Genomic DNA, 22,438 nt, shown 5'->3' on the forward strand with positions numbered 1-22,438 from the left:
TTCCCTATTTATGCAGAAAAAAAGCCATGGCTACCAACCTGCCTTACATTGAGGACCTGCACACTGAACGAGTTAAAAAGAGGGTTGTGAAAATATCTACAGAGCCCTCGCATCCTGGACATAAATTGTTACAACTTTTACCCTCAAAACGACGCTATAGAGCACTGCACACTTGAACAACTATAGACACAAGGACAGTTTTTCCCCCGAACGCCATCACTCTGCTAAACAACTAATTCCCACAATACTGTCAAATAAATAAGAATGTATTACTATATTCTTCTGTTCCTTACTAGTATCTGGAATAGAATAGAATATAATAGAATAGAATAGAATAGAATAGAATAGAATAGAATATGGAATGGAATAGAATAGAATAGAATAGAATAGAATAGAATAGAATAGAATAGAATAGAATAGAATAGAATAGAATAGAATAGAATAGAATATGGAATGGAATGGAATGGAATGGAATGGAATATGGAATGGAATGGAATGGAATAGAATAGAATAGAATAGAATAGAATAGAATAGAATAGAATAGAATAGAATAGAATATGGAATGGAATGGAATATGGAATGGAATGGAATGGAATAGAATAGAATAGAATAGAATAGAATATGGAATGGAATAGAATATGAAATGGAATAGAATAGAATAGAATAGAATATGGAAGGGAAGGGAAGGGAATAGAATATGGAATGGAATGGAATAGCATAGAATACAATAGAATAGAATAGAATAGAATAGAATATGGAATGGAATAGAATAGAATGTGGAATGGAATGGAATGGAATGGAATAGAATAGAATAGAATAGAATAGAATATGGAATGGAATGGAATATGGAATGGAATGGAATGGAATGGAATAGAATAGAATAGAATAGAATAGAATATGGAAGGGAAGGGAATGGAATAGAATATGGAATGGAATGGAATAGCATAGCATAGCATAGCATAGAATAGAATAGAATATGGAATAGAATAGAATAGAATAGAATAGAATATGGAATGGAATAGAATATGAAATGGAATAGAATAGAATATGGAAGGGAAGGGAAGGGAATAGAATATGGAATGGAATGGAATAGCATAGAATAGAATAGAATAGAATAGAATAGAATAGAATAGAATATGGAATGGAATAGAATAGAATGTGGAATGGAATGGAATGGAATGGAATAGAATAGAATAGAATAGAATAGAATTCTTTATTGGCCAAGTGTGATTGGACACACAAGGAATTTGTCTTTGGTGCATATGCTCTCAGTGTACATAAAAAGATAAGATACATTCGTCAAGAATCATAAGGCACAACACTTAATAATAGCCATAGGGTACAAATAAGCAATCAAATCATACTAGGAAATAATATCACTATAAATCGTAAAGATACAAGGAACTAAATTACAGTCCTGCAGTCATAAGTGGGAGGAGATGGGCGATAGGAACGATGAGAAGACTAATAGTCATAGTAATGCAGCCTTAGTGAATAGTCTGACAGTGGGGAGGGAATTAGTTGTTTAGCAGAGTGAGGGCATTCGGGGGGGAAAAACCTGTCCTTGTGCCTAGTTGTCTGCTGCCCTGGTTAAGCGAATCAGCTGCAGTTGTTACGGTAGTAACACAGCTGTGAAATGAATCTGGCTTCCCCATGGATTTTGCTCGTCAGGAAGTCGCAAAAGGGGATCGCGTGGGACACCGCGGCCGTCATAATTGCGAGTCAGTTGCCAAGCAGCTCAATTTTGATCACAGGACTGTGGAGATGCTTGCAACGGTCATTAAGTGTGGGAAAAAAAACCCCTGTTCATAAGTCACTTTCTTCCCGGCGATGGCGTCACTTTGAACAGTAACTGTCCGTACGCAGGGGAATACCTGCGTGAAAGCTTCCGCATTTCCTTTGTAGCTCCTTCCCTTCCCTGCATCCTCAAACTTTTATTGCTGGATCCCGTCCTTTAGGCGGTCACACACACACACACACACACACACACACATACACACACACACACACACACCCAGGCCCAGTGGAGAAGTCGGTTAGCTGGGGGAAATTCTTGGCAGAAGACAGCTAGGAGCCCTGGGGATTCAGCCCAGTGACTGTCCAATTTCTGAATGAAACTGGTCAGCCCGTCCAAGCGTTCAGCAAAGTCGTGCTGATAATTCCACTCTGCAGCTATTCTCAAAGGCAGGGCTTCCTTCACCGGCACCGAATTGCTGGCTGGGAGCTCCTCCAGGAACAGCAAGCAAAACTTTAGCGGGGCGGGGTGGGAGAGAGGGAAGGGCGTAGGCAAAACCAATCCCAGGGACTCTCCAAAACTGGATGCGGTTATTCCAAGCCTGCCTTGGTAAGGCCGTCCCTTGGAATGCCAGTTTTGGTCGTCCGAATGTTAACAAAAAAAGAAGTTGAGACTCTAGAAAGAGTGCAGAGAAGAGCAACCAAGAGGATCAGGGGAGCTGGAGGCTGAAACATATGAAGATCGGTTGCTGGAACTGGGTAGGTCTAGTTCAGCAATCTGCGGCTCTCGAGCCGCATATGGCTCTTTCATCCCTCTGCTGCAGCTCCCTGTCACCCGGTCGACTCCACAATTGATAGGGCTTTCGGTTAGGACAGGTAGAGGAAAAAGGAGGCCACGCTAGGAGGTCGTTGAGACCACCTGGAGGTTTGTGTGTGTCCTAAGGATCACCACAGGTAAACCCCCAAGTGGCCTCAACGACCCTCTAAAAGGATGCAAAGGACCAGCTGTCTGCAAGGAGTATAAATCCTTCCATTCCCCACCATCCAGTCAGAACGGAAGAAGCTTTTTGGAGGAGAAGCGAAACGTCTTCAAAGAAAAACCAGTGGCCTCTTGGAAAAAAAGCACCTTTGGGACAAGCAGCCTAGAACTGGGACTATGAAAAGGAACCGGGACATAAAAATCAGACCCTTAGCGAAGGTCGAAAGCAATAAAGGAGAAGATTTGTAGCTCGGGTTGACATGAAGGGTTAGCATTGTTTTTTGTTTTCTTGCAGACGTTTTATTAACCAAACTAGGTAACGTCATCAGTGCTTGGGTAATGGAAGTCTAAGAAAACAACCAAGCTCTGAGAGGGATCTTGGAGTCCTAGTGGACAACCATTTAAATAGGAGCCAGCTTTGTGCAGCAGCTGCCAAAAAAGCCAACACAGTTCTAGGCTGCATCAACAGAGGGATAGAATCAAGATCACGTGAAGGGTTAATACCACTTTATAAGGCCTTGGTAAGGCCACACTTGGAATACAGCATCCAGTTTTGGTCACCATGATGTAAAAGAGATATGGAGACTCTAGAAAGAGTGCAGAGAAGAGCAACAAAGAGGATTAGGGGACTGGAGGCTAAAACACATGAAGAACGGTTGCAGGAACTGGGTATGTCTAGTTTAATGAAAAGAAGGACTAAAGGAGACATGATAGCAGTCTTCCAATATCTCAGGGGTTGCCCCAAAGAAGAGGGAGTCAAGCTATTCTCCAAAGCACCTGAAGGCAGGACAAGAAGCAATGGGTGGAAACTAATCAAGGAGAGAAGCAACTTAGAACTGAGGAGAAACTTCCTGACAGTTAGAACAATTAATCAGTGGAACAGCTTGCCTCCAGAAGTTGTGAATGCTCCAACACTGGACATTATTAAGAAGATGTTGGATAACCATTTGTCTGAAGTGGTGTAGAGTTTCCTGCCTAAGCAGGGGGTGGGTCTAGAAGACTCCAAGGCCCCTTCCAACTCTGTTATTCTATTCTATTCTAGAGCACCAAGATTCAAGATCTAAAACACAGCCATGGTGGAGGGGGGAATCCCCCTCAAAAAAAAAACCTTTCCTTACCAATCTACTGGGTGCAACTTTCAACGAGTCCAGATGTGACTCATGATCAAAACAGTGACAATTCTAGGAAGTCCAACCCATTTCGAAGCCAGATGTTCACCCAGCGTGGCAATTCCGAAGAATGTTTAGCCTGCATGCCCACACCGCCTACCGTATTTTTCGGACTATAAGACGCAGCGGTGTATAAGACGCACCAGGATTTCGAAGAGGTAAGTAAGAAAAAAAAGGTTTTGTCCTCCCCAGCAAAAATGTCCCTGTTTTTGCAAAGAATGGGCGGAAAATGGGCTGTTTATCAAAAGAACAGGGGCATTTTTGTCTTTCCCCAGCCCTGCTGAAGCCTGCAGAGTGATCCTGGGGGCTAAAGGAAGGGGGAAATGCCTCCATTTTTGCAAAAAATGCCTCCATTTTTGCAAAAAACGCCTCCACTTTTGCAAAAAACGCCTCCACTTTTGCAAAAAAATGGCCCGTTTTTTGCCCATTTTTCCCAAAAATGGAATGCAGGGGTGGAGTTTCAGGAGGCCAAAAATGGCTGTACTCAGTGTATAAGACGCACCAACATTTCCACGTTCTCTTAGGGGGGGGGAGTTGCATCCTATACTCCGAAAAATACGGTAACTATCACACGCTCGTGTTTTTCATCACCTCCTACTAAGGATGGGCTGATGGCAACCCAAGTTTAATAAAAACTCGGTTTGTGCACGGCCGCCCATCCAACCGGCGTGGGTTTTTTCCCCCCAAATCTTTCTACTTCAGGAATAAGTTGTATATTTCAAAAAGATCAAGGGCTACATTCTTCCTTCTTGCTATCCTCTTTCCTTTCCATGCCTCTCCTCTTTAACTTTAAATCATTTTAATGAGGCTTTTCCAAGTTGTAGGCCCCCAGGTGACACGGAGTTGGCCAAACGCCCACTTTCCCCTAGATCAAGAGGGGAAAAGTTGAGAAATAAGTTTATTTCTCATGTTAGCTGTCTTTTCCCATTAAGACCGTTACAAAAAACCCCAGCAGGTTTCACACCAATGCCAGGTGGGACTAGCAAGAGAGCTAGGAGCGAGGTTTAAAAGCTTTCGATTTTCGACAGGATACAGTACTTTTAAAATAATAATAATAATAATAATAATAATAATAATAATAATAATAATAATGAGGAGGAGGAGGAGGAGGAGGAGGAAGAAGAAGAAGGAGGAGGAGAAGAAGGAAGTCTTTAAGAAGATGTTGGATAGCCATTTGTCTGAAGTGGTGTAGGGTTTCCTGCCTAGGCAGGGGGTTGGACTAGAAGACCTCCAAGGTCCCTTCCAACTCTGCTATTGTATTGTATTATTGTAATAAAGTATAATAAAAATAAGAAGAGGAGGAGGAGGAGGAGGAAGGAGAAGGAGAAGAAAGAAAGAAAGAAAGAAAGAAAGAAAGAAAGAAAGAAAGAAAGAAAGAAAGAAAGACATTGCAGCTTCCTGCAATAACACCAGCGGAACTGCAAAAAACTGCGCTACTCGGAACATCTTATATTTTAAGAAGGTCCTTGGTTGATCCCTAGGACACTGGCAGCAACCCGTATCAACCATCAGCACCAGTCAATGGTATTTGTGACATATCTTTAAATGTTCAGTTGACTGGGTTTCATGTTCAATGAATAAAAGAAATAATAATAATAATAAATAAACCGCACGAGAAAGCAGAAATCTGCAAATCCTCTCGCAAGGGCATCGATACAAATTGGGAGAGTTTAGGGTTTAATTGTCCCCCCCTTTTTGTTTTCTTAAAAGTTATCCCTTTTTCAGAGTTTGCAACTGCGCCTTTAAAATGCCGCCTGGGTTGTTTTTTGTTGGGTTTTTTTTTTTGACTGCCAACGCATCTCTCTAGTGCCTAATTCTTAATCAGGCAGCCGGCGAGCAGCCAGATGAGGGGGGGGGGAATGATTTCCCCCCCAAAATCATCAAGCGGACTAAAGACATTACACAGCGAGAGGGAGAAGAAGGAGGGAGGGGTGAGGAAGAAATGTCTGGGAACGGAAGGAAGGAAGGAAGGAAAGCAGCTAGAACTGACATTGCTGGCTCTGTGCCCCGTTGTCCCAAATTTGCAGGATCTTCTACTTAATTGGCAGAAGGAAATTGCTCAGCTGTTTGGAAAGAAATCCTAGAATTGGACGTGCCCCTGAGGGTCATCTAGACTGGTCCTGTCCAACCGGCACATCAAAATATGCTCTTCGTTAGCAGATACTCAGGTGTATAAAGACAGACAAACACACACACACACACAGATGTTTTCTCCCTTACCTTCGCGCCAGGTGGCCCAGGACGGCCAGGGTTTCCGTGAGGGCCAGGAGGTCCCTTAAAAAAAGACAAAATCTAGATGAAGACGTGGTGAGCTTGAAGCCAGCTTGAGACATTGGCCCTCTCTGCTGGAAGCTGGTAAACTCATGCAGGCTGATGGGCAGATGGAAGCTCAACAGCTTGTTGGTTCCTCTGCCACCTCCCCACTTCCTCCCCTCCATTTCCCCTGGATCTTGGACTTACCCGTGGTCCTCGCTTGCCTGGAAGGCCCAGGATCCCAGGTAAACCAGGAGGACCCTAGGAAAGGAAGGGAGGGAGGGAGGGAGGAAGATGGGAGGCAGGGAAGAAGGGAGGAAGGAGAGGGGAATGAGGGAAGGCAGGCAGGCAGGCAGGAAGGAAGGAAGGGGATGGGAGGGAGGGAAGGAGGAGAGGGAAAGGAGGAATAGAGGAGGGAGGGAGGGAGGGAGGGAGGGAGGGAGGCAGGCAGGAAGGAAGGAAGGAAGATAGGAAGGAAGGAAGATAGGAAGGAAGGGATGGGAGGGAAGGAGGGAGGCAGGCAGGAAGGAAGGAAGGAAGGAAGGAAGGAAGATAGGAAGGAAGGAAAGAAGGAAGGAAGGAAGGAAGGTATGGGAGGGAAGGAAGCAGGAAGGAAGGAAGGAGGGAAGGAAGGAAGTAACATAGGAAGGAAGGGAGGAGATGGAAGGGAGGGAGGAAGAAAGGGAGGCAGGCAGGCAGGCAGGCAGGAAGGAAGGAAGATAGGAAGGAAGGAAGGAAGGAAGGAAGGAAGGAAGGAAGGAAGGAAGGAAGGAAGGAAGGAAAAAAATTACAAGTTGCTTAGAGTTAAAAAAGACAAGTCTTACACCTATCAAGGCCCTTGTCAAGCCAAACTACAGGCAGTCCTCGATTTATGACCATTCATTTAGTGACCATTCAAAATTACAGTGGCACTGGAAAACGTGACTTAGAAAAATGTTTTTCCCAGTGATGACTTTGGTCACGGGACTAAAGCCGGTGCTTAAGTGAATCGGGCTTCCCCCATTGGCTGGTCTGAAGTTTATAAAAGGGGATCCCAGCAACGGTCGTAAGAGCGAACCGGTTGCCAAGCCTCTGAATTTGGATCACGGGGATCCTGCAAAGGTGGTAACTGATTTTAAAAACGGCCATAAGAAACTTTTTGTTTGATTTTCAGAGGAATTTATTCATAGAACTGACATAAAGACACTTTTTTTCAGTGACATTGTACCTCGGAACGGTCCCTAAATGAACTTACGTCGAGGACTCCCTGTGCCCTGATTTCTGGGCCAAACAGAGCTTTAAAGGGGGAAAAATCAGCATCTGGAATTACACCTGGGAGGGGAACTGAGAGCCAGCACACCTGGTGCAATGGGGGGGGGTGAAACATAGAGGAACGTAGAGGCATCCATCCCTGTGGGAAGGTACTGTTGTGGCCCGCCAGTGGCCAGTGGAGCTGGCAGCAGAGTTGGACAGTCAGGAGGTTGAGGAGGAACGTGGGCCAGCCCTGGGGGCTGAGGAAAGCTCAGAGAAGGGCAGAGAGGTAGCTAGACAGCGGCGAGGCAGAAGAACAGCTGGAGCCTGTTCCCAGGAGGATTGACAGTCCCAGACCTTCTCTGGCTTGGAGGGCTGCCAGGCCGAGATCAGCAAAACGTGGAAGGAGTCTTGGAGAGTCATGAAACAATGAAGTGAACTAATGGCCTCCTGCAAACTCCACTCCCCAGTCGCTCCTCTTTTATTTCCTCTGGGAGGGGCCATTCACCGTCCAACTGTGGCCTTACTCCCAAGTCGACCCCTGTTCTTTAGCTGCTCCCTTCATCCGGCAACTCACACTGGGAACAGGCTCCAGCTGTTCTTCTGCCCCACTGATGTCTGACTCCGAAGGTAGCTGATAACTGTCAGACGGCTCTGGTCCCCTCTCTGCCTCCGACGCAGAGCCCTCGTCCGAGTCTTCCCCAGGCTCCAGGACTGGCCCAGGTTCTTCCCCAACCTCCTCACTGTCTGACTGCTGCCAGCTCCACTGGCTGCTGGCGGGCCACAACAGCATTGTCTTCCCTGCACCACTGCCTCTGTGCCCCGAGCGCACCTCCGGTGTGCAAACTGCCCGAGATGCAATCTCCTGCTTTGGTGGAAAGCCAAATGGGAGTTTGGAAACGCTCGGTTCCAGTAAAAAAAACTTCCCTCTAGATTGTATATACTGTATATATACAATATATATATATTGCTCTCCTACCCAAAATGTCCCCCCACCCGTTTGCTTTGAGAAAGCAGATGGGAAAATGTGCAGAGCTGACCCCTTCCAGATTTGCCCTGCTGAAGGATAATCCATTTCTCGATGACGTGATCGCCCAGCTATTTTATGTGTACAGTTTGAAGAGAAATGTAAGGCTAAGCTTAAAAAATTGACCCATCCGGAGAGGTTACGGATGCGTGAGGTTAAATTCTTCAGATTTCGCCTCTCCAGCTGCAGCAAGATGTCCAATTCTGCTGCAGCTTTAATTATTCTTGGGTTTTTTTTTTTTCTCCCTCTACTTTTTTGGCAGCCTCGGCGGGGAGAATAAACGAAGGTGCCTCTTGGAAGATTGATGACCAAGTAGCTGCTTTCTGAATGATGGTATTTTTTTTTCCCCCTTTGTAAGAGAAGAGGCCAAGTGAAAGAGACCAGAAGGCTCAAGAATGCTTGGAAGCTGACCAGGAAATCTCCAGAAACAGAGACAGGGCAAACTTCGACCAAACGCGGAACCTAATTCTAAACTTGATTGAAAGGTTTCAAGCCCGCAGGTGTGAGCACCAAAGGCCGTCATGTACAAACGGGCTTTGCTGAACCACGACAGCTAATCCTCGTCTTACGATCACCGCCGAGCTCCAACATTTTGGTTGCTAAATGAGACGGTCCTTAAGTGAATTTTGCCCCTTTTTCACAGCCTTCCTCTTTAGTTTGGTTTGGTTTGGTTTGGTTTGGATTGGATTGAGTTGAGTAGGGTAGGGTAGGGTAGGGTAGGGTTGGGTTGGGTAGGGTGCGTTGGGTTGGGTAGGATAGGGTGCTTTGGGTTGGATTGTCTTGCGTTGGGTTAGGGTAGTGTGGGTTGGGGTAGGTAGGTAGGTAGGGTAGATTGAGTTGGGATAGGGTGGGTGGGTAGGGTAGAATATGGTAGGGTAGGGTGGGGTGGGGTGGGTTAGGTTAGGGTGGGTTGGGTTGCGTTGTGTTGCATTGGGTTAGGGTAGGGTGGGGTGGGTTTGGGTGGGGTGGGGTGGGTTGGGTTGGGTTAGGTTAGGGTTAGGTTAGGTTGGGTTAGGGTTAGGGTTAAGGTGAGGGTTAGGTTGGGTTGGGTTGGGTAGGGTGCGATGGGTTGGATTGTGTTGCATTGGGTTAGCGTAGGGTAGGGTGGGTTGGGTTGGGTAGGGTAGGTTGGGTTCGCTTAGATTAGGGTGGGTTGGGTTAGGTTGGGTGGGTTGGGTTGGGGTAGGGTAGGGTGGGTTGGGTAGGGTAGGGTTGGGTGTATTGGGTTGGGTTGGGTAAGGGTAGGGTAGTGAGAATGGGGTGGGGTGGGGTGGGTTAGCGTGGGGTAGGGTAGGTTGGGTTCGCTTAGATTAGGGTGGGTTGGGTAGGGTAGGGTAGGGTTGGGTGTATTGGATTGGGTTGGGTAAGGGTAGGGTAGTGAGAATGGGGTGGGGTGGGGTGGGGTGGGTTAGGTAGGATAGGGTGGGTTGGGTAGGGTAGGGTAGGGTTGGGTGTATTGGGTTGGGTTGGGTAAGGGTAGGGTAGTGAGAATGGGGTGGGGTGGGTGGGTTAGGTAGGGTAGGTCAGGTCATTGCCATTTCACATGGTATAACAAAATTAAATGCCATCTTCAGTCTACATTATAACAATAAAAATAAAAACACAAACACACTCCCTACACAATCAGTTCCAAAGAGTTTGCCCTCTATTATCTTAAGCCTTAGTACCTCTTTATTAAAGCCTTAGTAAGGCCACCCCTGGAATACTGCATCTAGTTTGGGTCACTACATTACACAAAAAAATGTTGAGATTATGGGAAAAGTGCAGAGAAAAGCAACTAAGACGATTAAAGGCTTGGAGACTAAAACATACAAAGAACGGATGCAGGAATTGGGTATGTTTAATTTAACGAAAATAAAGATTGGGGTGACATGACAGTATTCCAGTATTTGAGGGGCAAAGCACCAGGAAGTAAGACAAGAAACAATGGATGAAAACTAACCAAGGAGAGAAGCAACCTGGAATTAAGCAGTAACCTCCTAACACTGAAGACAATTAACCAGTGGAACAGCTGGCCTCCAGAAGTTGGGGAGTGCTCCATCAGTGGAGGTTTTAAAGAAGAGACTGGACAGCCACCTGTCTGAAATGGTCGAGGGTCTCCTGCTTGAGCAGGGGGTTGGACTAGAAGACCTCCAAGGTCCCTTCCAGCTCTGTGTCTGGTTTGAATTCTGTGCCCACACAGAGGGAAGAGCTTTCATTCGTCTATCAGCCCAGCTGCTCCATTTCCTTAATGCCTGGACTCCAAATGGGTCAAAGAATCAGCTCTTCTGTTTCTTGGAGGCCTCAACGGTGGCCTACGAGGCTGACTATTGTGGTGACAGGCAGCCAAGACTTCAAATACGCCTCCTGAGAATTGCAGGAATTTAAAGCCGTTTCGCTGGTTTGGAAACGGCAATGGGCCCATAAATGTTTGCTTTGCAGCCAGTGACTCTGCGTTCCTATTTTGGAGCAGGAATATAATTAACTGCCACTGACGGACCAGCCGTAAGAACCACTGTTCGACTCAACAGAGGCAGAAGCAGAATACATATTTTCCTGCATATTCGGGTTTGGAATTCCAGGCCTTGTTCTTGTGACATGACAGCAGTCTTCCAATATCTCAGGGGCTGCCCCAAAGAAGAGGGAGTCAAGCTATTCTCCAAAGCACCTGAAGGGCAGGACAAGAAGCAATGGGTGGAAACTAATCAAGGAGAGAAGCAACTTAGAACTAAGGAGAAACTTCCTGACAGTTAGAACAATTAATCAGTGGAACAGAAGTTGCCTCCAGAAGTTGTGAATCCTCCAACACTGGAAGTCTTTAAGAAGATGTTGGATAGCCATCTGTCTGGAACGGTATAGGGTTTCCTGCCTAGGCAGGGGGTTGGACTAGAAGACCTCCAAGGTCCCTTCCAACTCTGCTGTTCTATTCTATTCTCCAATATTTGAGAGGCTGCCCCAAAGAAGAAGGGGTCGACTTATTTCCCAAAGCACCAGAAGGCAAGAGAAGAAGCAATGGATGAAAACTAATCAAGGAGAGAAGCAACCTGGAAATAAGGAGAAACTTCCTAACATTGAGGGCAATGAACCAGTGGAACAGCTTGCCACCAGAAGTTGTGGGTGCTCCGTTACTGCAGGTTTTAAAGAAGGGACTGGATAGCCACCTATCTGGAATGGTGCATAGGGTCTCCTGCCGAAGCAGGGGGTTGGTCTAGAAGACCTTCAAGGTCCCTTCCAACTCTGTTATTCTATTCTATTCTTGTTTAATTCTTTAATGCCAGAGTTGAGGTCCTCGGATCTTAAAGTTGCCAAGGTTGGGACCACCTCTGGTTTTTAACCATTGGCATTGCCAATCCCGCTCGCAAGGCAGTGGCGGAAGCTGCGTGGGAAGAGGGGTTAGTCAACGCTCTTGGGGTCTTGGCTTGATTCATCCTAGTCTCCTTTGAGAAGAAGGCTCCAAAGGAGGAGGAGGAGGAGGAGGAGGAGGAGGAGGAGGAGGAGGAGGAGGAGGAGGACGACGACCACCAGACCTGCATCCACAGCCAACACCGAAATACACGAGAAACATTTATTTTGACTGCTTCGTCCCAGCGGATACAAGACTTACAAGTTTTCTTCGCTGTGCTTAAAGGAGAATATTTGTATCACAGGTGGGAGGGGTGTTTGTGAGCCTTGATGATGTTACCTAGTTGGGTAATAAAATGTCTGCAAGAAAAGAACTGAGGTCAGAGAACACCAAGGACCCCACGTCCTCCTCCTTTTCCTCTTCCTCCTCCTCTTCCTCCTCCTCTTCCTCCTCCTCCCAGAAAACACCACTCCCGTCTAGCACTGATGATGTTACCTAGTTGGGTCATGAAACATCTGCAAGGAAACAACTGAGCTTTGAGAGCACCAAGGACCCCACAGTTCAACCATATATTCTAGAATAGAATATAGAATATAGAATATAGAATATAGAATATAGAATATAGAATATAGAATATAGAATATAGAATATAGAATATAGAATATAGAATATAGAATATAGAATATAGAATATAGAATATAGAATATAGAATATAGAATATAGAGTAGGAATAGGAATAGGAATAAAATAGAATAAGGAATGGAACAGAATGGAATAGAATGGAATGGAATAAGGAATGGAATGGAATGGAATGGAATGTGGAATGGAATGGAATGGAATGGAATGGAATGGAATAGAATAGAATAGAATAGAATAGAATAGAATAGAATAGAATAGAACAGAACAGAATATGGAATGGAATGGAATGAAATGGAATAGAATAAGGAATGGAATGGAATAGAATAGAATAGAATAAGGAATGGAATGGAATGGAATGGAATAGAATAGAATAGAATAGAATAGAATAGAATAGAATAGAATAGAATAGAATAGAATAGAATAGAATAGAATAGAATAGAATTCTTTATTGGCCAAGTGCGATTGGACACACAAGAAATTTATCCTTGGTGCAGAAGCTCTCAGTGTACATAAAGAAAAATAAAATAGAATACATTCATCAAGAATCACAAGATACAACACTTAGTGATAGTCAAGTTTACTAATAAGCAATCAAATCATACTAGGAAACAAATGAAACAATATAAATTTTAAAGATACAAGCAGCATGGTTATAGTCAGAAGTGGGAAGAGACAGGTACTAGGAATTTTCTTCTTCTTTAGAAGAAAAGAAGTTTACAAGAGGCAGTGGAAGAAAGGAATTGGGATTGCTTTTAAGAAGGGCCATAACTGCAATTTTCTGCAGGCTTCCAGAAGTGGTTAAGCTACAAGACACAGCAGCAGCAGAAGCCAAAGAGGAAGTTATACTGCAGCTCTCAGCAACATCTGGAAGGTCAAAGGCTCAAGAGCGAAATCCCTTTTGATTTGGCTGTTTTTCTTTTTCTTTTTTTCCCCTTCTCAAAAGATTCCCTTCCTCGCCCGGCTTTCAAAATGAGCAGAAACCATGGCAGAAGGGCTTCATCGTCACTTTTGACCAAAGCAAGAGGAGACGCAACAACGCAACGTTCAATCTTCAGGAAAGTCGATATTTTGAGAGCCTGGTGTGGATATCCTCCTGAAGCAGCTACCTTTGGAACGTATACTTTCATTTTTTAAAAATCTACCCTGTCACAGAGCTTATCTCTTTAAGCAAACGGCAATCAAGGAGAGATTCAACTGGAAATAAGGAGAAATATTCTGACAGTGAGAACAATCAACCCACGGAACAGAAGTTGTGGGAGCTTCTCCCTGGAGGCTTTCAAGAAGAGACTGGACTGCCCTCTGTCAGAAATGGTGTAGGGTCTCTTGCTGGGGCTGGGGGTTGGACTAGATGACCTACAAGGTCCCTCCCAACTCTGTTCATCTGTTAAAGGTTGGGAAAGAGCCATTTTCCTGACATGCTTGAGGAAGAGTGCAGAGGGCCAACTCTATCTAAGATGATCAAAGGCCTGGAGGCTAAAAGATACGATGGACGGTTGCAGGAACTGGGCATAGCTAGTCTAGTGACGAGAAAGATCGGGGAAACAGGATAGCAGTCTTCCAATACTTGAGGGACTCGAGAGGAGGGGGGTCAACCTGTTTTCCAAAGCACTCGAAGACCAGACAAGGATCAATGGATGGGAACTGACCAAGGAGAGATTCAGCCTAGAAATGAGGAGGAATTTTCTGACAGTGAGAACAACCAACCCATGGAACAGAAGTTGCCTTCAGAGGTTGTGGGAGCTTCATCCCTGGAAGCTTTCAAGAAGAGACTGGACTGCCCTCTGTCAGAAATGGTGTAGGGTCTTCTGCTTGGGTGGGGGGGTTAGGCTAGATGACCTACAAGGTCCCTTCCAACTCTGTTCATCTGTTAAAGGTTGGGAAAGAGCCATTCTCCTGACATGCTTGAGGAAGAGAGCAGAGGGCCATCATTCCAGGGCTCTTAGTCAGAATGGGGAACCCATTCGTTATCAGCATTCCCATCCTCAAAAACCTTCTTGTCTGGCCGAATCGATGTTAGGCGGTACGTTTTCTCAAGAACTCGCCCTGCTCTCCATCCAACAAAGCGCTACGGAAAAGACCGTGCGAGAGTCTTCCTTCATTAGTCATCGCGGGGAGGTCAAAGAAGTTGACTCCAAGACAATCCTAACTTCTCCTTCATAGCCAAGAGGTCAAGGATGCTATGGGAAGGCTGACTAGCTGACACACGAGATGTTCCACAGACTGGAGAAATCAGCATCATTCATGTCCAAAACCCCACGCATGACTCATACGCCAAGGGTCACACACACACACACACAACGCAGCAGCTCCACTTTGTATATCAGCAGCCAAAGCAACCTTCACAACTCAACGGAGAGAGTCTTCAAATTGACTCTCTCTCCGTTCACGTTGGGTTGGACGACGTCTATGGAAGTTCTCGGTCATCCAAGGTCACGGTTGTCCCAAAATGTGCTTTTTTTTCCCCAAGAGGCACCTGGACTTTCTTGGTTTTTCTTTGAAGACATTTCGCTTCTCATCCAAGAAGCTTCTTCAGGTTTTTAAAGAGGTTTCACTTCTCATCCAAGAAGCTTCTCGAGAGCTGAAGAAGCTTCTTAGATGAAGGAGGGGCTTTTTCAAGAGGGACACCTGAACTTTCTTGGGCGGGGAGGGAGGGTGTTCCTTGAAGATGTTTCGAAGCTTCTGAAGAAACTGAAGAAGCTTCTTGGATGAGAAGCGAAACCACTTCAAGGAAAAACCAAGTCCAGTTGCCTGCTGAAGAACTAAAGAAGCTTCCTGGATGAGAAGCGAAACCTCTTCAAGGAAAAACACCTTGGGGACAACCAAGATCTGGATGACCGAGAATCTCCAGAAACAAGGGATGAGAAAACCAACCAACCAACCAACCTCATTCCCGTTACACGGCACTAGGGATTCGAACTGTCAGACTGCCGACCTTTTCTGATCAACAAGCTCAGCAACTTAGCCACTGAGCCACCGCGTCCCCTTGGGTAGAGATTACAAAACCCCATAATTCACAGCCAGCAACCTACCGGGCACAAGCAATAATCGAAAGAAGATAGACTTACCGGTGATCCTGGATCTCCTTTCCACCCAGGGAGGCCAATAACAAACGGAAACAAGGTGGGTCCCGCAGGATTGAAGTCCTGGAGGCCATCAACAGCAGCCAGAGTGATGTCGTCTGAGTTTTGTGCATGCGTTTCATAAACAGGATAAGGCCCTCCAAGGGGTGGTTTGGTGTAGAAGAGGGTAGCCACGGTAGGAGTGGATTTCTCCCCTGCCGGCTGGATCACGGCCGTCTTTGGTGCAGGGCCCCTAGTGACCTTTTCCAGCGTGTGTTTTGTGGTGACTGGAGAACGTCTACTGGAGGAGTTCCTTCTACTCTCCATCGTCGGCTTTGTGGTACTCAGCATGCGAGAGGACCTCATGGTTACTCCTTGGCTACTCGGCTTTTGGGATGCTTTCCTCATCTCTGTCTTACCCGGAACCACGCCAAATTTCACCGTTGAGTTCGGGAAACGCGGAACATCTGGCTGAAGTTCCTCCACAGTGGAAGCACGCCCTGAAACTCTGGCCGTTGTCCGGCGAGTTGTCCTGGAAGTCGGAGGCGCCACGGTGACGATCTGTTGGGGATGACGGCCGGGTTGCGATGCTTCTGCAATCGTTCGAGCGGGAGGCAACCTCACCTTCATGGTTGGTGTTGCAGATGGTGCTTTAGGAGCTCGAACGGTGGTCCACGCTCCCTGCAGCCTCCTCTCCTTCCGAGAAGCAGGAGTCTTGAAGACCGTCAAGGGAGGGTCCATAGTGGTCAGGTTCATCAATCCCATCCTTGCGAGGTCCGACTGTTTTGGAGTCATTTCAGAGGTTCTCAGATCTTTGGACGTCAACGGGGAAAAGGACAGGAGGTCCGGTCGCAGAGTCTCCAATTGCCTGCATTGTTTCTTCAGGTGCTTACAGTAATCGTGAGTGGCCTTGGCGGAAAGATAAATATCGAACTGGCAGAAGGCACCTTCGAACTGGACCGAGCGTTGGTTGAGTCTCCCCAAGAGGAAAGAGCCTTCCGGGTCCAAGGTCTTCCCTTTCTTATTGTACAAATCCCCCTGCACCTTCTCTTTCCCGCAAGCGGTCAGCAAGGTGACCGTCCCGTTTCGGATGTCAATGGCAAAGTTGTGCCACCGTCCGTCGTGGACGTCGTAATCGAAGTAGACGGAGCGCTTGTTGCCTACGTAGACGACGAGCTTGCCGGGGAGAAGCTGAACGCCCAGCTGCAACTTCTTCCGTTTGCTCTTGACTGTGAAGAGGAACGCGCTGTTGACACGGAAGGAGCACACGCTTAACACGAGAGTCAGGTCTGGGCCAACGGGGACGGGGATAATGGAGCTGGAGGGCACTTCGAGGCGTGCCTGCTGGGTGAGGATGACTCCCAACCGGAAGGGGAGAACTCCCTGAGGAACAGCGCGCGACAAGCCAGAGGTCCTTGGTCCCACCAGACCCAACTTCTGAAGGACGTCCACATCTAGAAGAAGGAAGAGAGGATGAAGTTATAAAGACAACCAAGGTTTAGATCAAGGTTTGATTCCCACTTTTCGTCCCTGCAAGAAGTTGTATTTGTTTGCTAGCTACTAAAACCAAATATTGTTTTCCCCCCAAAGGTGCTTTTATTATTATTTTTTTCCAAAAGGCAACCGAACTGGGTTTTTCCTTGAAGGTGTTTTGCTTCTCATCCAAGAAGCTTCTTCAGTTCTGAATGTCTTTGAAGATGTTTTGCTTCTCATCCAAGAAGCTTCTTCAGGTTCTGACTGTCCTTAAGATGTTTTGCTTCTCGTCCAAGAAGCTTCCTCAGGTTCTGACTACTCTTGAAGACATTTCGCTTCTCATCTAAGAAGCTTCTTCAAGTTCTGACTATTCCTGAAGACATTTTGCTTCTCATGCAAGAAGTTTCTTCAGGTTCTGACTGTCCTTAAGATGATTTGCTTCTCATCCAAGAAGCTTCTTCAGGTTCTGACTACTCTTGAAGACATTTTGCTTCTCATCCAAAAAGCTTCTTCAGGTTCTGACTACTCTTGAAGACATTTCGCTTCTCATCCAAGAAGCTTCTTCAGGTTCTGACTACTCTTGAAGACATTTTTCTTCTCATCCAAAAAGCTTCTTCAGGTTCTGACTAATCTTGAAGACATTTCGCTTCTCATCCAAGAAGCCTCTTCAGGTTCTGACATACCCTTTCAACCCATTCAAGGAAAAACAAAGTCCAGTTGCCTTTGGGGGGAAAATAAAAAGCACCTTTGGGATAACCATGGCCTGGTTGACTGAGCCTCTCCAGAGACAAACTGTCTTTCCTTCATCCACCGTTCTGACGTGACACCCCAAAACCGTAACCAAAAAACATCCTTGGTGACTGGCTATTAATAGAGCCAGACTTCACCAACCGCGATGTGATGATGAAGCGAAACTAAGCGTCCCCACGAGGAAATTTTGAAGAAGCCTTGCAAAATATTTCAGGATATGGAACATTTTTTTTTATTCCTTCCCTCTGATACTATCTCCCGAATTTCTCTCCTTCCTCAGGGAAAAAAAACAAAACAAAGAAGAATGAATGAGAAGGACAGTCAACTCCAAGAGAACAAGGTTTTCGTCTCCTCAAGCCAACCGGAGTCAAGATCTCAACTTTTTTGGCACGCCCCGTTGTGATATCACAGTTCGCAGGAAGACAAGTAGACTCGCCCTATTCCTCTTCATCCCCCCCACCAAAATAAAAAATACAAAATGATTTTGTGCGCTACGAGCTTTCTCCTTCTTCCAAACATCTCAGCTGAGAAGGGGGGGGGGGATGAAAAAAAACTTACAATGTAAAAAATTACATACTATAATTTATGTATTCCAAAGCCAGTGTGAAAAGATTCAGTCTATTATTTTCCAGGCTGGACAGAATCATTTTATTACATTTATGCTGCTTGACTCCCAGCGACTCTGAGGTAGAACAAGTCGTGATTCAACATTAGATGTTTCTTCTGCCCAGGTGGGTCACTTTTTGGAGGACAATTCTCCTTCCCACCAAGCTCTGGAAGTTCTTTTGAGCAACCAGCCTTGGATTATTATTGTTTTTTTCTCCTAAGGTTCTGCTAATTTGGGATTCTCCCTGGCCGAGAACATCTCAGCCAACTTCTCAAGGGGCTGGCCCTCATTGAGGACAATGTCTGGCTGTGAAATATTTAGGATTCTGACATCAGAAGCAACCTGGAATCAAGAGAAACTTCACTGGAGGTTTTTTAAGGAAAGACCGGGCAGTGATTTGCTTGAGATGGTGTGGGGTCTCCTGCTTGAGCAGAGGGTTGGACTAGAAGGCCTCTGAGGTCCCTTGCAGTTTTATGATTCAGGAGGGAAGGAAGGAAGGAAGGAAGGAAGGAAGGAAGGAAGGAAGGAAGGAAGGAAGGAAGGAAGGAAGGAAGGAAGGGGAAGGAAGGAAGGAAGGGGAAGGAAGGAAGGAAGGAAGGAAGGAAGGAAGGAAGGAAGGAAGGAAGGAAGGAAGGAAGGAAGGAAGGAAGGGGGAGAAAAGAAGGAAGGAAGGAAATGGAGAAACTTCCCAACTGTGAGAACAATTAACCAGTGGAATGGCCTTCAGATGTTATGGGTGCTTCAACACTGGAGGTTTTTAAGAAGAGATTGGACAGCTACTTCTCTGCAATGGTGTCTCCTGCTTGAGCAGGGGGCTGGACTAGAAGACCTCCAAGGTCCCTTCCTATTCTATTCTATTCTATTCTATTCTAAACATCACTGATTTTAGAGTTTGATTTCAAAGTGAAGCTAAGCCTCTGGGCGCTTAGATGAACCATCCAGTTCACTCAACAGAATAACAGAGTTGGAAGGGACCTTGGAGGTCTTCTAGTCCAACCCCCTGCTCAGGCAGGAAACCCTACACCACTTCAGACAAATGGTCGTCCAATGTCTTCTTGAAAAACCTCCAGTGTTGGGGCATTCACAACTTCTGGAGGCAAGTTGTTCCCCTGATTAATTGTCTTCAGAGTTTAGGGTTTCCTGCTTGAGCAGGGGGTTGGACTAGAAGACCTCCAAGGCCCCTTCCAACTCTGCGATTCTATTCTATTGTGGGACTCTCCAAAACCCTACATCCTGTTGAAGGCAATGGAAATCAATCCAAGAGGAGGGGATTTTGCTATTTTAGGAGACCGGAGGTAGCTGCCAATAAACATGTCTAAGCGACATGGCTTTCCAATCCAGCAGCTGCGTCTGTAGCTTTAATGATTCGTTTTGATCATCCTTAAAAGGGGAAAAATCTCAAGAGGTTAGTCTTGCCACCAACTCTCAAGAGTTGATTCACCCTAAGCCTAAACAACCAATTACTGCAAAATCCCAGCTATGCAGAATTTCCAAGAATTTCTTCAACGTTGACGTTCTCCAGAGCGGTTCGAAGCATCTTTGGACAACGTCTTTCTCCATTCGTGGTTTGCTTTTAGCGCGCAGGAGCTGGCCAGCTCATCCCGTCCCATCCCGGCTTCTCCCGTAAGGTTTTCGCGAGGGAGAAACGAGAGGTCTCTCTCTCGCTGCCTTGAAGGTGGACGGATAATGTTGGAACTAACCAGGGGAACTTCTTGCCTCCAGAAAATGTGGATGCTCCAACTTTGGATCTTTTAAAAAAAGAGTTTGAACAGTCATTGGTCTGAAATGGTATAGGGCCAGGATGGCGAGACATATTCGGTGGCACACCAGCCGTTAGCTCCGACGTGCATGTCCGCGCTGGCCAGCTGATTTTTTTTTTGCCCTTCCGGGGGGCCATTGCCCCCTTTTCCGCCCTCCCCAGGTTTCAGGACAACCTCCAGAGCCTGGGGAGGGGTCGTGCGGGCATGCGTAGGTGGGCAGGGGAGATTGAGTAGGTATTTATTTATAGGCTACATAAACAGAGGGATGGAATCAAGATCAAATGAGGTGTTGATACCACTTTATAAGGTCTTGGTAAAGCCAAATTTGGAATACGGCATTCAGTTTTGGTCGCCACGATGTAGAAAAGATGCAGAGAAGAGCAAGAAAGAGGATTAGAGGACTGGAGACTAAAACATACGAAGAACGGTTGCAGGAACTGGGTGTGTCTAGTTTAATGAAAAGAAGGACCAGGGGTGAAATGATAGCAGCCTTCCAATATCTCAGGGGTTGCCACAAAGAAGAGGGAGTCAAACTATTCTCCAAGGCACCTGAGGGTAGAACAAGAAGCAATGGGTGGAAACTAATCAAGGAGAGAAGCAACCTAGAACTAAGGAGAAACTTCCTGACAGTTAGAACAATTAATCAGTGGAACAGAAGTTGCCTCCAGAAGTTGTGAACGCTCCAACACTGGAAGTTTTTAAGAAGATGTTGAAATTCAAGAAAGAGTGCAGAGAAGAGCAACGAAGATGATTAGGGGACTGGAGACTAAAACATACGAAGAACGGTTGCAGGAACTGGGTGTGTCTAGTTTAATGAAAAGAAGGACTAGGGGAGACAAGATAGCAGTATTCCAATATATCTCAGGGGCTGCCACATAGAAGAGGGAGTCAAACTATTCTCCAAAGCACCAGAGGGCAGGACAAGAAGCAATAGATGGAAACTAATCAAGGAGAGAAGCAACCTAGAACTAAGGAGAAACTTCCTGACAGTTAGAACAATTAATCAGTGGAACAGAAGTTGTGAATGCCCCAACACTGGAAGTCTTTAAGAAGATGTCGGACTTTAGTTTTTGGGGAGGAAAACAAGAAAAAAAAACATTCTGCCTCTGCCTACCAGCATCCATCGGAATTCAGCTGGCTAGCCTCCTTAGCAGCTTCAGCAAATTAGCCTGCTTCAGCAGAAGCAGCTGATTGGCAGGTGGATCGGCTACCCGGAATACCTCCAGTCAGCTGTTCCAGGCTGCAGACATCGCCACAAACCATCGGCGCCTCCGTGCCTCGCGTTTTTGGCCTCTGTGCCTCGCGATCCCCGCCACCCGGAACAGCCCGGAGACACGAGGCGCGGAGGCCAAAAATGGGGCGTGCGGGAGCTGAAAAAATGATGCACGGAGGGGGCAATCAGCGGTGATGTGCTGTGGCGATCTCCGCGGGTCTGAAACGGAGCATTCGGAGACTGAAAACGTGAGGCACAGAGGCGGCGTGCGATCTGTGGCGATCCCTGCAGCCTGGAATGTGATGTGCGAAGGCCAAAAATGGCCGAACGTTTGGGGCCACGGGATAGGCGGGGCTATAAGATGCACCCAAATTTTCACCCTCTTTTAGGGGGCGGGAAAAGTGCCTCTTATACTCTGAAAAATACGGTAAAAAGATGCAAACTCCAGCCATGTTCACATTGGACTCATAATGTTTGCCCTCCAGTTGACCGTTTCCAGGGACTGGAAACTTGCGAAGGACAGAAGCTCGTCCTACTCATCCTTCTCAAGACTTATTCCAGAGGGGGAGGGGGGAACCAACCAATGAAGGATGGTCCCATTGTGCGTGTGGGGGGGTGTTGATTCTCCGTTTCCATTCAGGCCCACGGAATGACCTTTTGGAAGACTGACGAGCCAAATGTTTCTTTGGCACCCTAGACGTCCTCCAGGGAAATGCCACCGACCCATTGGGCATTGCGGTTGGCTGAGTGGAAAATCTTGGCACGGCTGAACTTCTACGGAGAGTCTCCACCAACTCCATCATGGTTACGCCAAAGACGCTATGTTTTGTGCGTGTGTGTCTTCCAAAAAGACAACTGGACTTTCTTCGGGGGGGGGGTGTTGTTTGTTCGTTTTGTTTCTTCGAAAACCTTTCGCTTCTTGCCCGAGAAGCTTCTTCAGTTCTGCTTCATGGATGAGAAGCGTAACACTTTCCAAGAAAAGGTTCGTCTTTAAATTCTGTTTATCGCCTCCACCAGTGGGATTTTTTAAAAAAAATATATAGTACCGGTCCTGTGGGCGTGGCTTGATGGGCGTGGTATGGCTTGGTGGGCGTGGCAAGGGAAGGATACTGTAAAATCCCCCTCCCCTCCCCACCCCACTAATCTGCTTTCCAGCTCCGTTCTCCTGTGCAGGGCAACAAAAGAAGTTCAGCTGGGAGGCAGAGAATAGATGGGGGCGCGGC

General features: G+C 46.4%; 1 protein-coding gene across 4 annotated transcripts in view; it reads right to left on the reverse strand.

Moving 5' to 3' along the window:
* Positions 1 to 22,438, reverse strand: part of COL27A1 (collagen type XXVII alpha 1 chain) — a 203,511-nt gene that overhangs the window by 174,370 nt on the left and 6,703 nt on the right. For all 4 annotated transcript variants that reach the window (XR_014176514.1, XM_081967198.1, XM_081967197.1 and 1 more), the window contains 3 exons: positions 15,419 to 16,866; positions 6,343 to 6,396; positions 6,103 to 6,156 (listed from right to left, as the gene is read on the reverse strand). Coding sequence is in view for 3 of the 4 variants with exons in the window: in XM_081967198.1 (XP_081823324.1) it covers positions 6,103 to 6,156; positions 6,343 to 6,396; positions 15,419 to 16,866 (1,556 nt within the window). In the remaining variant the exon portion in view is untranslated. The remainder of the gene's footprint in view (positions 1 to 6,102; positions 6,157 to 6,342; positions 6,397 to 15,418; positions 16,867 to 22,438) is intronic.

The sequence above is a fragment of the Natrix helvetica genome (genome assembly GCF_964273705.1).
Source record: "Natrix helvetica genome assembly, chromosome: 15".
Classification (NCBI taxonomy): Eukaryota; Metazoa; Chordata; class Lepidosauria; order Squamata; family Natricidae; genus Natrix; species Natrix helvetica.